At 39.7% G+C, this 13250-nt stretch overlaps 2 protein-coding genes across 2 annotated transcripts; one reads left to right on the top strand and one right to left on the bottom strand.

Annotated features, from left to right (window-relative positions):
* Window positions 1–1510: 1510 nt before the first annotated feature.
* adoa (2-aminoethanethiol (cysteamine) dioxygenase a) lies at window positions 1511–3069 on the top strand. The gene has a single exon (XM_036542062.1). It carries the CDS (start codon window positions 1803–1805, stop codon window positions 2550–2552), a length of 750 nt encoding a protein of 249 aa, XP_036397955.1. The 5' UTR covers window positions 1511–1802; the 3' UTR covers window positions 2553–3069.
* A 3951-nt stretch (window positions 3070–7020) lies between these two features.
* On the bottom strand, window positions 7021–9913 carry egr2b (early growth response 2b). Its single transcript, XM_036532008.1, has 2 exons — window positions 9541–9913; window positions 7021–9027 (listed from the first exon to the last, which is right to left on the bottom strand). The coding sequence occupies exons 1-2, from the start codon at window positions 9713–9715 to the stop codon at window positions 7910–7912; spliced, it is 1293 nt and encodes a 430-aa protein (XP_036387901.1). The 5' UTR covers window positions 9716–9913; the 3' UTR covers window positions 7021–7909.
* Between the last annotated feature and the right edge of the window lie 3337 nt (window positions 9914–13250).

The following is a 13250-nucleotide window of genomic DNA, read 5'->3' as shown; positions in this document are numbered from 1 at the left end:
CACGTGTTCTGTTTGTTGTGTTGCCCTTTTTTTGACAGCCTTACTTTACAATTCAGTTTATAGATTGTATAGTTGTAAAGAATTATATAGTTTTAAATGGCATGCAGTATCTTTCCTCTGTGAACAAAAAGCTTTGATCCTGCCATTCCAGTCATTGTATTTTATGGTTCAAGTGTTTCCTCTGAAATATTTTCAAGGTCAATTATTTATATATTACTTCTAAATTATACTCTATTAAAATAATATCATAGGAGCTTGAGAAACCTAATTTGACTAAAAATTGTGTCATTCTGAAAAACTCTGTCAAATAGTGTCACAAATATGAATTTGAATAAACAGTATATTGCGAAAATAAAGAGAATGAACATTAAATGTGCGAAATGTGTCTCTCTAAGGAATAACTGAATTAGCAACTGATTGACAACATTCACCACTAATTCATCAGGCCCTGGGCAATGCTGTCGAATACCAATTACAATGAAGGACCAAAAAGACATGTACGTACCTTTTTAGTATGGTTCCATGGACTGCATCTTTGTTCATGTTCTTGAGAAATGTGATTTTGACAACTAATGATTTGTCTTTTCTTTTTTACTGTTTATTTTTTGTGTTTGTTATATCAATTGAGTCCATGTCCATACAAACCAGCTTCATTTCATCACAGGTAACTCATAACATCTTCACGGTGTTGCTGTAACACAGTAACACTTCCATGTTCATTCAAAAACAGAACTGCTATGAGGTTACAGCAGCGTTATAAGAAAATAATGTATTATGCAAATACTTCACTGCAGTAAATGGTAATAAGCTCAGAGGCAGGGCTTTTGGTAACTGTAAATGCTGCTGTTCTGACTAAAATCAAGCACAGTTCATTAACCCCCAAATAAGGTGGTAACAATAGGCTCTCAGTGCTCTGAATAATGATGCTACTAAAGAGCATTTTTGCTGAATTATACAGTTACACAGGAACCTTATAATGTTATGCTGATTCATAATTTAAATGTCTAGCTGAATTTGGATTTTTTTTTAGTTAATTAGTTCAAAGCATTAGCAATGACTGGGATAGCAGGTATATCATCCTCCAAGTTAAGGGCCCTGCCCCATAATTACATAGCATAGAGACTTTGGGTCTTTTGTGTTCATTTTACTGATCAGTTGTAAGTACTGTACAAATTTTTGTGTGAGGTGGGGGAAGGGGTGGGAGGGGGTGAATGGCCTAACTGGCTTTACCCTCGCGTAAACTCAGCGAGCAAAAACGGATTTATGGGAATTGTAGTGCAAAGACAATATAATGCGATTCTCGTTTTCCTCGGTTTGATACATGTGCGTTGCATGTAGTCATGTATTGTACATACATATACAAATAGTATATTTGAATTACTTAAATTCGAATGATCTGGGACATGAATTAGCAGAGATATACATATATTTATTGATATTTAACTGCATATCCCACAATGCAACGTTTTACGTACGCAGAAACTGTCATTGCGGACGTGTAGATCAAATAGCCATGAATGGGGTGGTGGAGAAATGGACTTGTGGTGAGTGTTTTCTACAGATAAACTATATTTTGGAAAAACAAGGGAAGCGTTTAAAAATCTGAACTTTGATAGTGACGCTTGCTGGTACTAAGTTGAGGTCGCTTTACCATCGTCCGACATTCAATCAGGGTAAATAAAGTATTCTGAAAGAAAACCAGACGCAGCTTGAACTAACGTTCCCAGCTAGCTAGAAGTAGATGTGCTACGCTTGAACAAAAACAGCATCGTTAGCCTGCTAGCTGAAGTTAGCTACTCATAATGCACAGAGACAACATGACCTCCCTGATTCAGAAAATTGCCACGCAAGCCTACGTTACTTTCAAAAACTGGGGGTCGGCTGCCAACGGGGACAACAAAGTATTCCTGGAAAACCGAGGTGAACTTAGCAACCTTCTAACTGAAATCAGGGCGGCAGATCTGAAGATTGCACCTAGGAAAATTAAAAGCTCCACGAAGTCTCAGTCCCCGCCGGTCACGTATATGCACATATGCGAGACCGATGCCTTCAGCATGGGAGTGTTTTTGCTTAAGCCTGGGGCTTCCATCCCGCTGCACGACCATCCGGGTATGAACGGCATGCTGAAAGTTCTTTACGGAAAGGTCAGTATCAGGTGCTTCGACAAGTTGGATAACCCACCAGGTGCCGAGAGCGACACACAGTTCGAACCACCACTTTCTCCCAACCAAAAGGATAATTTGAGGCGCTCGATACTGAGATCCGTCGGAGAGTACTCGGAAGAGAGCGGTCCATGCATTTTGACTCCGCTGAAAGACAATCTCCATCAGATCGATGCAGTTGACGGACCAGCCGCTTTCCTCGACATCCTAGCACCCCCTTACGACCCCGACGACGGGAGGGACTGCCACTATTACAAAGTCCTTCAGCCTGTTTCGCAAAACGCGGACAAAACGTCAGAGCAACAAGAAATGTGGTTACTTGAAATTCCACAGCCTGAGGATTTTTGGTGTGGTGGCGAACCGTACCCTGGCCCTGAGGTGTCTCTTTAAATAAAGCTGTCTTCTAAAGGACTCGCAATTCTTTAACTGACGACGACTGCCATCAGAATTCAACGACTTTGATTTATAATCAATGAATCTGGAGTTGTTTAACCAACGGTTCTCAGGACACATTGGCCAAGCGGAATTATTACTTTGTGTATTTTTGTTTCTCCGTGTGTCGTCTGCAGGCTTCCAACTCTATTATGTGCACCCGTGAGTTTTTATCACGAGGATATATATGATCTTTGTGGACATATATTACGTCAGTAAAAGCCATACCCTAATACCCATGTTGTACGAGCAGTGCAAGCTTTATTGAACAACATTCCTGGAAAGCATTTATTCAACGTCACAAGTGTAACTTTCTCATAGCCTTAAACTGTGTTTAATTTATTTTATATAAATACGTGTTTATACATATTAAGCCTAATACTTGCTAAATGTTTTTGTATAGCCTTGGAATACAGGTACAATATCAACACTAAAATGTATCTCGCTCATTCCCCAATTTTCGCATTGGTATCCTAAGTTATTTGATTTCATTGCAAATTATGTCAGTTGAAATATATTTAGAACAATAAAAAATATTAAGTTCTCATGAATTCAGTCATGCCTGTCAAGTGCATTCATTTTCAAATCAGTACATTTCAGCATGTATTTTTTTTTCTTTAGCTCTTTTTAGTGATCTTTCTAGTGACAAATCAAATCAATTGGAACAAACTGACTATAATTCACAACTGGACTCTAATATATGTATAGTATATTGCATTTTTTAGGTAGATCATGGTGCTTTGTGGCAATCTCTAGAGTTATTAGGAGTCCTGTTAAAGCTGTGGTTATAGCCATGGCTCCAAATGGATCAGGCCACAGTCACACAGGCAAGTGTTTAAAAGGAACATTTAGGAGTGTGCATTGTATTGATCAGATTAAGGCTGTTCATCGAGTTCCTCTCATCTATATAGTGAATGATTGTGTAATTAGCTTCTAGGAATATACCGATTCAAGTGAGACAATAGGTTTTGCATTGAGTATGTCTCTGGAATAATAGAAGCAGGGAAATTATTGCGCACTGTGACTCCAAGGTAATAAGGACAGCCAGAACTTGTGGAAGTTGTGACAGTGGAGTTCCCTAATGTGAGGGCACGGTTACTGCCAAGTGATGGAAGTCGTTTATTTAAAGCTCATGCTTTCTTGACTACTGCAATACACAGAATAAATGTTTATTTGTTATGTTTGTTTTTTTGGCCAAGGAGAGCAGTACCTCTGCATGTTTTCTAGGTCTCCTCCTATCTCTGGCCTTGTGTAAGAAAAGCTGTATTCACTCAATCAAGCAATTTGTTAGCTGTGAATTAACTTTCCAAATTAAGGCAGATGGGCCTAGAGCAAAAATACAGTTTCCCTCAACCTTGCTGAGGCTTGGTCCACATATACAGTATTTGCAACTTTTTCTTTACCTGGGGGACTGAAGGACAGGGCAGGCCAGATTGATTGTCATGACTTGAAGAACCCAGTGAAGCTTGTCTGATAAAAGACAGGTATGTTCTCCCTTGAAGAATGTAGAAAGTGTTGATACATTAAGATTAATGGGACATTTTATGAGTGTGTGTACAATAACTATGACATAAAGGGCATGAAAAGTTATTTGAAGTAGGAATGAAAGAGAGAAAGTGAATGCATCCCCTAGGTGAGTCACCTACCAAAAATGTTAGGAAATTAGAGTTATGGCAATGCCATTAGCATCATTGCGAATGTGTAATTGTGTAATGATATGAATGGCATATTCTATGAAACTTTGTTGCGTATACAGATGGGACGTTAATGTGAGGTACATTTTATGAACAGAAATGAGTGCCTCAGAGTTACTTATGTCATTCTTTTGTGCTTCAAGCATTGAAACTCCAACTTTCTGTATGAGTAATGCAGCAGTTTAACTTTATGATACTCATCCTGGTTTTTTCCCCACTAATTGTAATTTGAAATAAAACAAAAAGTAACACTCCCTTTAATTCCCTTTTGAAATGGAAGACCAAAATGCCATTTTTCAGTTATACAGAATCACAAAATAGCTGCCAAGCTGGATAGTCTGCATCTCTTTCCTCTTTTTTGTATAATTCATTCTTTTATCATTTTTATCTTCTGGCCCTCTTTTTATTGTAAATTGAGATTAGCAGTTAAGTGCAGTACAATTATAGCCAGTATAATTGCATGTAATTGCCAGTTGAGCTATAAAGCTGCTTTGTCAGTTAGCTGATTTCGTATGTTTCACTGGGTTTTGTCCATACCCAAGTCATACAGCAATCTTTCAGAACAAGAGTATTTTTGTCAGTTCATAACACAGATTTCAATGTTGATATGTTTCTTTTTCCCATGAATTCAGCATGTCAGCTCAGAATTGTGTCTGCCTGAAATTTGACATTGCCCAGCTAGACTAGGACTCTGTTCTGTATGAAAAACAAATTGTCTCCAATATGTTTTATTCTTGTAAAATTTATGAGGACTGTTTGAGAATGGTACCTCCATTTATCCAAAATGCTGAAATGCTGTTTGGGTGTACTACAGCCTTGTGACATACATAGCATGTAGGAATTCAAGTGGAATAGCTATATAAAGTGGAGATTTGTTGAGAAATACTCCTTTTGTTCAGCCTCGGTTCATTGTCTTTAAGGTCACTTGAACATTTAATAGATTATCCATTAAAATAACATAAAACAGGATTACACACAAATCAGATGTAGTCATGTTTGTGCTGTGGTTCTTTTAAACTCCTGTGGGCGGCAGTCATTTGTCTGTTCTTAATGTGATTTCCATCATTCAAGGTTTTGATTCTTTAAGAAAGTGTCACCCTGAGTAAAGTTCTTTCATAAGGGCAGAGAACTGATGAAAGTCTTGTCAGCAAGCTAACACTTGCTGTAACTTAAACACTTGTCACTTACAGTTTACAAGCTGTAACTCAGATGGAAGCAGAAAGTTTAAGAAAGCATGGATTTAATTAATGCAAAAGCTTGTGTTTGCTCTATTCTAAACCAAGGTATTTATATTTGTCATGGACTGTCAGGAAGCATGTGTGTTTCCGTATACTGAATTCTGAAGACGATATCTGTATTATCACTACTTGGATCATTCCATTTAAAGAAACAAAGATAGTTAATCAAAGTGTTAAAGTTCAGGTGGTCATGTCCATTCCCTGGATGATAATTTACCATAGAAGTCTTCATTTTATTTGTGGGTGCATTTTATCCTGAATGGGGCGTCTGCATGGGTTTTTTTTTTCACTTTCAGTAAATCTTTAAGAGCTTTTCTTTTCTCATTCTACAAAGCTGAACTCGGGGCTCTCCCTTGCTGTGGAAAGTAATTCCAAACAAATGTTGAAAGCTTGTTAACTGTCGTTGGATTTGCGCTGAGAATATGAGCGTCATTTACCCCTTCTGCTATTTGTTATAACACCTACGTGGAAGGCAATAATGGTCCAGAAGAACAGCTTCTAAGTTCAACAGTTCTTGCGTGAACATTTCTAACGGAACTCTGACAGATTCCACTTTCCCAATAACCGCATAATTGTATAAGGTCAGACATATTCTCGCCGCGCATTATATCACACATTTTAATTCTTTTTGTTTTAATGATGGTGTGTCTTGTGAAGGATGCTTAAGTTGCCACCTACGCCTAGAGTTTGGTCTTAGGCCCATTTTCGCTTTGGAAAAGAAAAACTGTATAACTGGACAACTGGGTGAAAAATCCAACGTCCGTGACCTCAGATATGAGACAATATCTTGCGCGACATTTCATATCATAGATGCGTGCTCATTAAATAGGCCAGTCGGTGCGTCTATGACTGGCAAGTTGCCTTTAAATTCGGTCTTTAAGTACGATATCTTTTCCCATCCAGCTGTTTAAGATGGGATTTGTCCCGAATGCAGCTAATTCAGTGTTTGTTTGTTTGTTTGTTTATTTATTTGCCTGAGCCCCGAACGTCGTTAGTATTAGGCCTATATTACGTCTTCCATGTAACTTTATTAGATGCATTTTGTTCTCTTACTTTGTAAGTAAAGAACTTCTGAGCGTCTGCTAAATGATAAAACGAAATGTATTTATGGCAGGTCCGTCGTTTTACTCTGGGTGACCAACACAAGTAGGCTACAGTTGCATTACCGCTTGACTGCTTGATGGGAAAAAATTCTCAATCGCATAGTTACTTTGAAGTAGTTAAATATAGGAATATAGACTGCCACTTGAGATTTTAAGGTGGCCTGAACTTCCACACTGAATAAAATAAACACCACAGTGAGCCTGAGTGGGTGATTGCACTTGCGAAAGAATGAGTCACAGTTGACTAATGCGTCCACGGGACCCCCCCTCCCCCACGGAGCGACCTTAATTTGCGTCTGCACAATTTTTCCAATGCTTCACTCTTATGGCACATAATAATAATAATAATAATAATAATAATAATAATAATAATAGGAAAGGCGTTCACTTGTTCATAGTCATTTATTTCGTCTTTTTGGGCTGACAAGAACACAATGTCTTAATTATGTGGTCATCTTTGACCTCCGTTAGTGGTTTTGTTCCAAATACATTTATTTGAGTCTTATAAACATTCACGGCACACAAACGTCGAGTCGGCATGAGTGATAAATTATTTACATTCCTTTTTTAGGCCTATATGCTACAAATGCAACACTTTCGAAAATGACAACAAACAATGCGTACAAAAATATATAATTCTAAAAATTGATATTAAATGAAGAATATTATACAGTTTAAAAAGTCCTTGGAAATATGTACAGACAGAGATGGCGAAAAACTGGCAAGGCAAGGCACAACAAGGAAGAAAACGATCAACAAGCATGTTAACACCAACACGTTCTACACATAACATTTTTTTCAGTTATTGCAAGTATGTCATTGTTAACCTTATTCAATATGACCCTCCGTTTTGCGATCAGTGCAGATGATGGCAGTTTACCACAGCATAGTGCAAACTGTCTTATGGACTTTTTTATGAGGAAAGACGCAACTCTGCACAAAGTGCCTGCGTTACTTTTCCCTAATCCCCGCCACGCTCCTGTCTGTTCTTGTCAAGTTCATTGAAATCAGCTCGCTGCCGGCCTACAGTAAATAGCCTAACAAAGTGCGTTTCAGTCATTCAACATTTGGCTGTGGCAAAAACTGGCTAACTCAGAGCAGGACAAGCATGTGTCAGCTGAATGTGCACGGGATAGGAGATGATGCTGGACTGGCATTTCGCGCCAGCATCAGTGACTCGTGCACAAGCTGAAACATCCACAACATCTACAATTTAATATTTTTTTACCCTTTGTCCCAATTTGTTGTTAGTACCATGGTTGTTGTATACATAGTGTTTCTTATACAGCCCTAGAAGGGCATGCAGCCAACTGGCCCGTGCCAGAGGAGCACACCCCTCCAGAAGAGGTGCTGATAGTAACGGACCGCTCTGAGTTCGTGTTTGTTGACGGAATGGTTGAAGATTTTCTTTCCTTCTGTCTGAGATGGATTTTGGTGTGCCTCTTCCGCTCATCGCTTCTGGCAAATTTTCTGCCACAGAAATCACAGGCGAAGGGTTTCTCGCCGGTGTGCGTGCGGATGTGGGTGGTGAGGTGGTCGCTACGGCTGAAATTCCGCATGCAGATCCGACACTGGAAGGGTTTGTGTCCAGTGTGGATTCGAATGTGCCGAGTTAGCTCGTCAGACCTGGAGAACCGTCTGTCGCAGCCTTCTGCCGGACACGGGTATGGCCGCTCGTGAACTGGGGTCTTGCTTGGTCGGTTAGGGTATTTCCTCGGCCGCAGTATTGGTCTCAGGGGTAAATTCTGTGGGCTGTAAGCCGTGGGTAATCTGGGTCCTTCTGGGGGTGGTGCTCCCAAAGTAAAATTCCGTATTGTGTTAAGCGGAGTCAGTGGCGGCGGGACTCTGAATGACTCCAGAGGACATGAAAATGGTTTTCGGTCAGGGATGGACTGCATGTCCCGTTGACAGGGAGGCTGGAAGAAGCCGGCATAGTCTGAGATAAGAGGGAAAAGACTGCTGTCGGTGGTTGGCTTCGGCGACGAGTAGGACGGTGGAGGATAAGAAATGGGACAGGTGGACGTCGACAGAAAGGCGGATGGATCTTGGTACACCTCCGAGCAGCCCGAATAAGGTGGTGGTGGAGAGTAGATATGATCCATGTCCTGCTGGTTTTGCGCCATGGTACAGCTCAAGGTGCTAGAGAAGTGGTTTGGAGAAACTGAGGATGCCGGTGAGGAGGATGCCGAAGAAGGCTGGGTCATGCCCAGGATCCCGGCGCTGACGATGTTAATGACGCCCTCTGGGTTCCAGTTACCTGGATACTGAGAGTCAATGGAGAACTTTCCCATGTAGGTGAAAGTCTGGTTGCGAGGAGCCGAGGGCTGTGTAAAGCTGCTGGAGTAAGACAGGTCGAGAGATCGCTTCTCTGTACTCATGTCCCCATTGATCAAGCCATCTGTGAAATGAGACAAATATGAAACAGCGTTAGAACGAAATCTCGGATGCGCGAGTAAATCTCTTGCGCACGAGTTTGTCGCGCTGTGCTGCTGCGCACGCTTTCCACCGCTCATTCATTGCCGGGAGTTTTGATTTGTTGTTTTGAACACCAGGCCAGTTAAATGATTTCAAAAGAACTGATCAGCGGTGCTATTTGCAGTTTAATACGATGTGGGAAAACATCGGCCTTACTTTCTAGGGGACGTAAGTGACTGGAACAGGTGTAACAAACATCCACGCAAGTATAACAATCAACAGTTGAGCCATACCGTGAATTATTTAATCATGTTAGTCCAACTTCACAACTTCCAACATTCACAATAAGTGCATGTTCCAGTCCAATCAGGTGATTGTAAAACATTCAATAAGTCAAACAACTAACTGTATTGCGAGGGAAAATGCAATCAACTGCATATGAATACATCGCATATATACATGGATAAGCATAAGAAATTATATTGTTCAAGCTTACCTCCCGAAGATCCACTAATGTGATCGTAATGCCCCCCTATATCGGCATTCGGAAAAATAGTCACCGAAGCTGGTAGTGATGTTGCGATTTCGTCCACTGAGTAGATGCTCTCGGACAGAGGGTGTACAAAACCACTGAGAGTTACGGGAGTTTTCTCCAAAGTTTTGGCTGTCATAATTTAGATAGGGTTTTCCGCTAGCCTTTAGCGTGCAATTGTGTTTTATTATAGATGCTAGCTGTGTAATTAAAAAAACACCTAATTCCCCCTTCTTTGAAAGAACCGTTAGCACAAATTAGCTGTCATAGAACCTGCGGGTAGATCTCACGCTGTAAACACACCTATGTAAGTTTCTTCTGGCTGATCTGTTGAGTGAATGACAGATCTTGGTGGCTCTGCTTGTGGCACTATGTATTTATGGAGAGTCTTTGAATGCGCCGTTACGTCACTGACCATACAAGGACTGGATGGTTTAAAAAAAAAGGGGTTGCGCTGGGATTGGCTTCAGGTTTGGTGACGACATCACAGAATACTTGTCAATGGAGAACCCTCGAATGAATGCAACCAATATTAGATTAATAAATAAAACACGTTCGTGCATCAGTTCTAAATGTTATGTCCATACAACATCGGTCATGCGGAAAATAGCTTTATTGCCCGTGTTTATAGGGAATTTAGTCAGTAAATGTGTTCGTTGTCTGTAATAGTTTGTTCAAAACCGAAATTATTTCTCACGCGCTATGAGGAATTCCGGTTTATTTCACTCTCCATAAATGGTTTTATCCGGTGGATGAGAATACACCCATTTGTACATATATGGGAGCCATTCCGGAATATGATCTTGCCGATCACAGAAAAGCCGCTCAACTACCATCAGAAAACCACAATCAAATGAGAGTCACAATCACGGAATTTTCTCCTTTTCTGAATTACTCGCGGAAAGTGTGTGAGGCTTATTTGAATATGTTTTTGGAAAGTAGACTAGATGTGCTATTTATACAGTAGGAAGTGGAAATTATGTTCATATGTGTGTGTGTGTGTGTGTGTGTTTTTTTTTTAATCATACAATTTGTTTTACATACTAACCTGTTCCAGAACCACCCTTGAAATAATTGATGCACATATAAAACAATATAAAAATAAAATATTAATTATTCTGAAAAAGTGTTTTTTAATAATCAAAATCATATGTGTTATAATATATCGTTACATTTTCACGTGTGCACCGATTGTTATAGTAGTAATAATAATAATAATAATAATAATAATAATAATAATAGTAATTATTATTATGGCTGTTGTTATTATTATTATTATTATTATTGCTGTTGTTATTGTTAATAATAATGACAATATTAATAATGTAAGGAAGCGAACTAATAATAATTACCTCACTTTCTCCCACGGTCGCCACCCAGTGGCATGCCACGGAACGCCCGACTGTGTGGCCGTGTGAATGAAGCGCACCTATCTCTTTGAACTGACGGCCTGAAGATGTGGCAGTGGACCTAAGGTTTATTTATGTTTGTACGGTATTTTGAGTACTACACGTATACTTAAAAGAACTTTAAGAACATATTTCGCTCTTCCTTCAGTCGAGCGGATTGTCAGCTATAGCTTCGTTTAGAGAGCACCCAACGCTGTGAGTAAATACAGCGCATTGTAAACGATTTTTAAAAAATATATAACCTTGCCATCATACAGCTAAAAATAGAAAAAAAAAACATTTCCACTGTGAGAGGTGATAGAAGCGACGCTTAAAATATAGCAGCATGCATTGCCTGGGCAGTTATAAAAATTCCCCCGTGGGTTGAGAAACTTTGAGCGTTTAATAAAAGAGACGGAGGAGGGGGGAGTTGAGGGGGGCGGATTTCATTTCCATACAAGTCCAGGGTGCATCAAATGACCTACATGTATGAGTAAACATCTTAAAAGTGATATTGTAAATCTGTTTTGACGGAAAAAAAATTGAATACCTCAGCGGACTCTGCCTCTCATATACAGTAATTACGCTGTACACGGATGTGCTTTATCGTAGCTGTCTATAATATGCTCCTCACCCCACACCGCGATCGTCTATCAAACTTTAGTAGATATATTTAGATATTATCCCAAGGAACTTTGGCATTCTCATATAACTTCAGCTAGTCTGATCTACGCCAATACGGAATTTTCTCGCATATTAGAAAGTAAGAAAGTACTTGATTCCTCTAATGAAAGATAAGGACAACGCGGTGCGATTACATGGCCATTTGGCCATTTACTGTTTGTAATTCACATTTCTTTTCTGCAGTCTAGTCCTTTCTTCAGTTTTTCTCTACATGAACTTTATATATACAGTAGCATGCCACGGAACGTATACAGCACCATAGACAGATAGATATGTAATCAATCCACCAATCGCAGTAAAATGTTGTCAAGAAAACAAGATTATGCAATTTGGCAATATCGGGCAAATACCGAAACAAAGTAGTTGCTCTTTGCCTTTCCTGTGTACATCTGAACAGGAACCATTTCGCTCCAGAAATGGTTTGCAGCTTTCGTAGGGCGTTGGATTTATAATCAATGCGGCAGCAAATTGGCTGTAGAGTTACTTGTATGGTAACATGTCTGTGCATTTCTAGGGTCATTCAGTGGGTAACCATATTTGTCTCCTAAGTTAAACGATTTTATTATCATCAGTTTCAAATGCAAAAAGATATAATTCAGTCGACATTCTAAATTCATTATAAACCATTAAAATTCTTAGGGATATGTCGCTCAAATAATGTAACGTGCATTTCACAGTCCGTATAAGAATAAAGGTTTCAGGTACATTTTGAAATAAACTAAGCAAAATGACATCAGCATTTACTAGACTACTAAAACGCCTAACAAATACCTTCACATGGTTATAATGGCATTAGTTCTCGGTTTATGCCATATCCACCTACCCGTTTCCTTGTGTGCCACCTCGGAGCGTTTTGCACCTCCACAAGCATTTCTACCCCCTAATTCTTTCAAGACAACTACATTGGTCAGGAAATGTACCCAACTCTTGCTTTTTTCGTCAAGCCAACAATCAGCGGACAAAAGGGCTGAGGTTACACATTTAGTAAATTAGTAAAACTGACCAGTCCACTTTAAATTGGCGAGCTCGTCCTTTTTAATTCAGAAAAGGGGATTGGAAAAAGCCCCAGCATACAGAGCACACACCGCTTACACAAATCAGGTCAAAGTCAATGAAAGCTGTCAATGCGCACTCAATTAATTTGGCGCACGCCATACCCATACGTGTGCTTTTCAGAGTTATCCAAAATAAGTATATCATTACCCGTATAGGAAATGGCTGTGAATAAAAGTCATTCCATTAGAGCTTGACTTTCGCTTGGACGAATAATGCAGAGTGAAGTGGTTAACACAAAACATACTGTGAAACCTATTTTTATGAATGGTTGCGAACTGCTGTAGGTAGCCTCCTTTACACTTTCCTCCGAGGTGTAGCCGATTTAAAGAGTAAGTGGTTTATTATGTGAAGGGAAACAATTGCAAAGTGAATATTTTCCACCGCAAGTCCATACAGTGAGATAATCTATACGGCACTGAAAGACTTATCTTGCAATGATCACTGATCGTAATCAAGGGACAGGCCTATCTTCAACGCGATGTGAGGGCAGTATGGCACGTGCACAAATTGATCTCCATGTTATCTTCCAGAAAAAAAGGTAAAAAA

Source organism: Megalops cyprinoides, chromosome 1 (assembly GCF_013368585.1).
Source record: "Megalops cyprinoides isolate fMegCyp1 chromosome 1, fMegCyp1.pri, whole genome shotgun sequence".
Lineage (NCBI taxonomy): Eukaryota > Metazoa > Chordata > Actinopteri > Elopiformes > Megalopidae > Megalops > Megalops cyprinoides.
Note: the sequence above shows the minus strand (reverse complement) of the source record. Positions and strands in the feature narration are given on the sequence as shown.

What these genes read in the sequence shown, in the direction of transcription:
- adoa (XM_036542062.1), top strand. Translation starts at nt 1,803, where the DNA reads ATGCACAGAGACAACATGACCTCCCTGATTCAGAAAATTGCCACGCAA.
- egr2b (XM_036532008.1), bottom strand. Translation starts at nt 9,715, where the DNA reads ATGACAGCCAAAACTTTGGAGAAAACTCCCGTAACTCTCAGTGGTTTT. An exon ending in CATTAGTGGATCTTCGGGAG is followed by an intron (nt 9,028 to 9,540) that starts GTAAGCTTGAAC and finishes CTCATTTCACAG; the next exon opens with ATGGCTTGATCAATGGGGAC.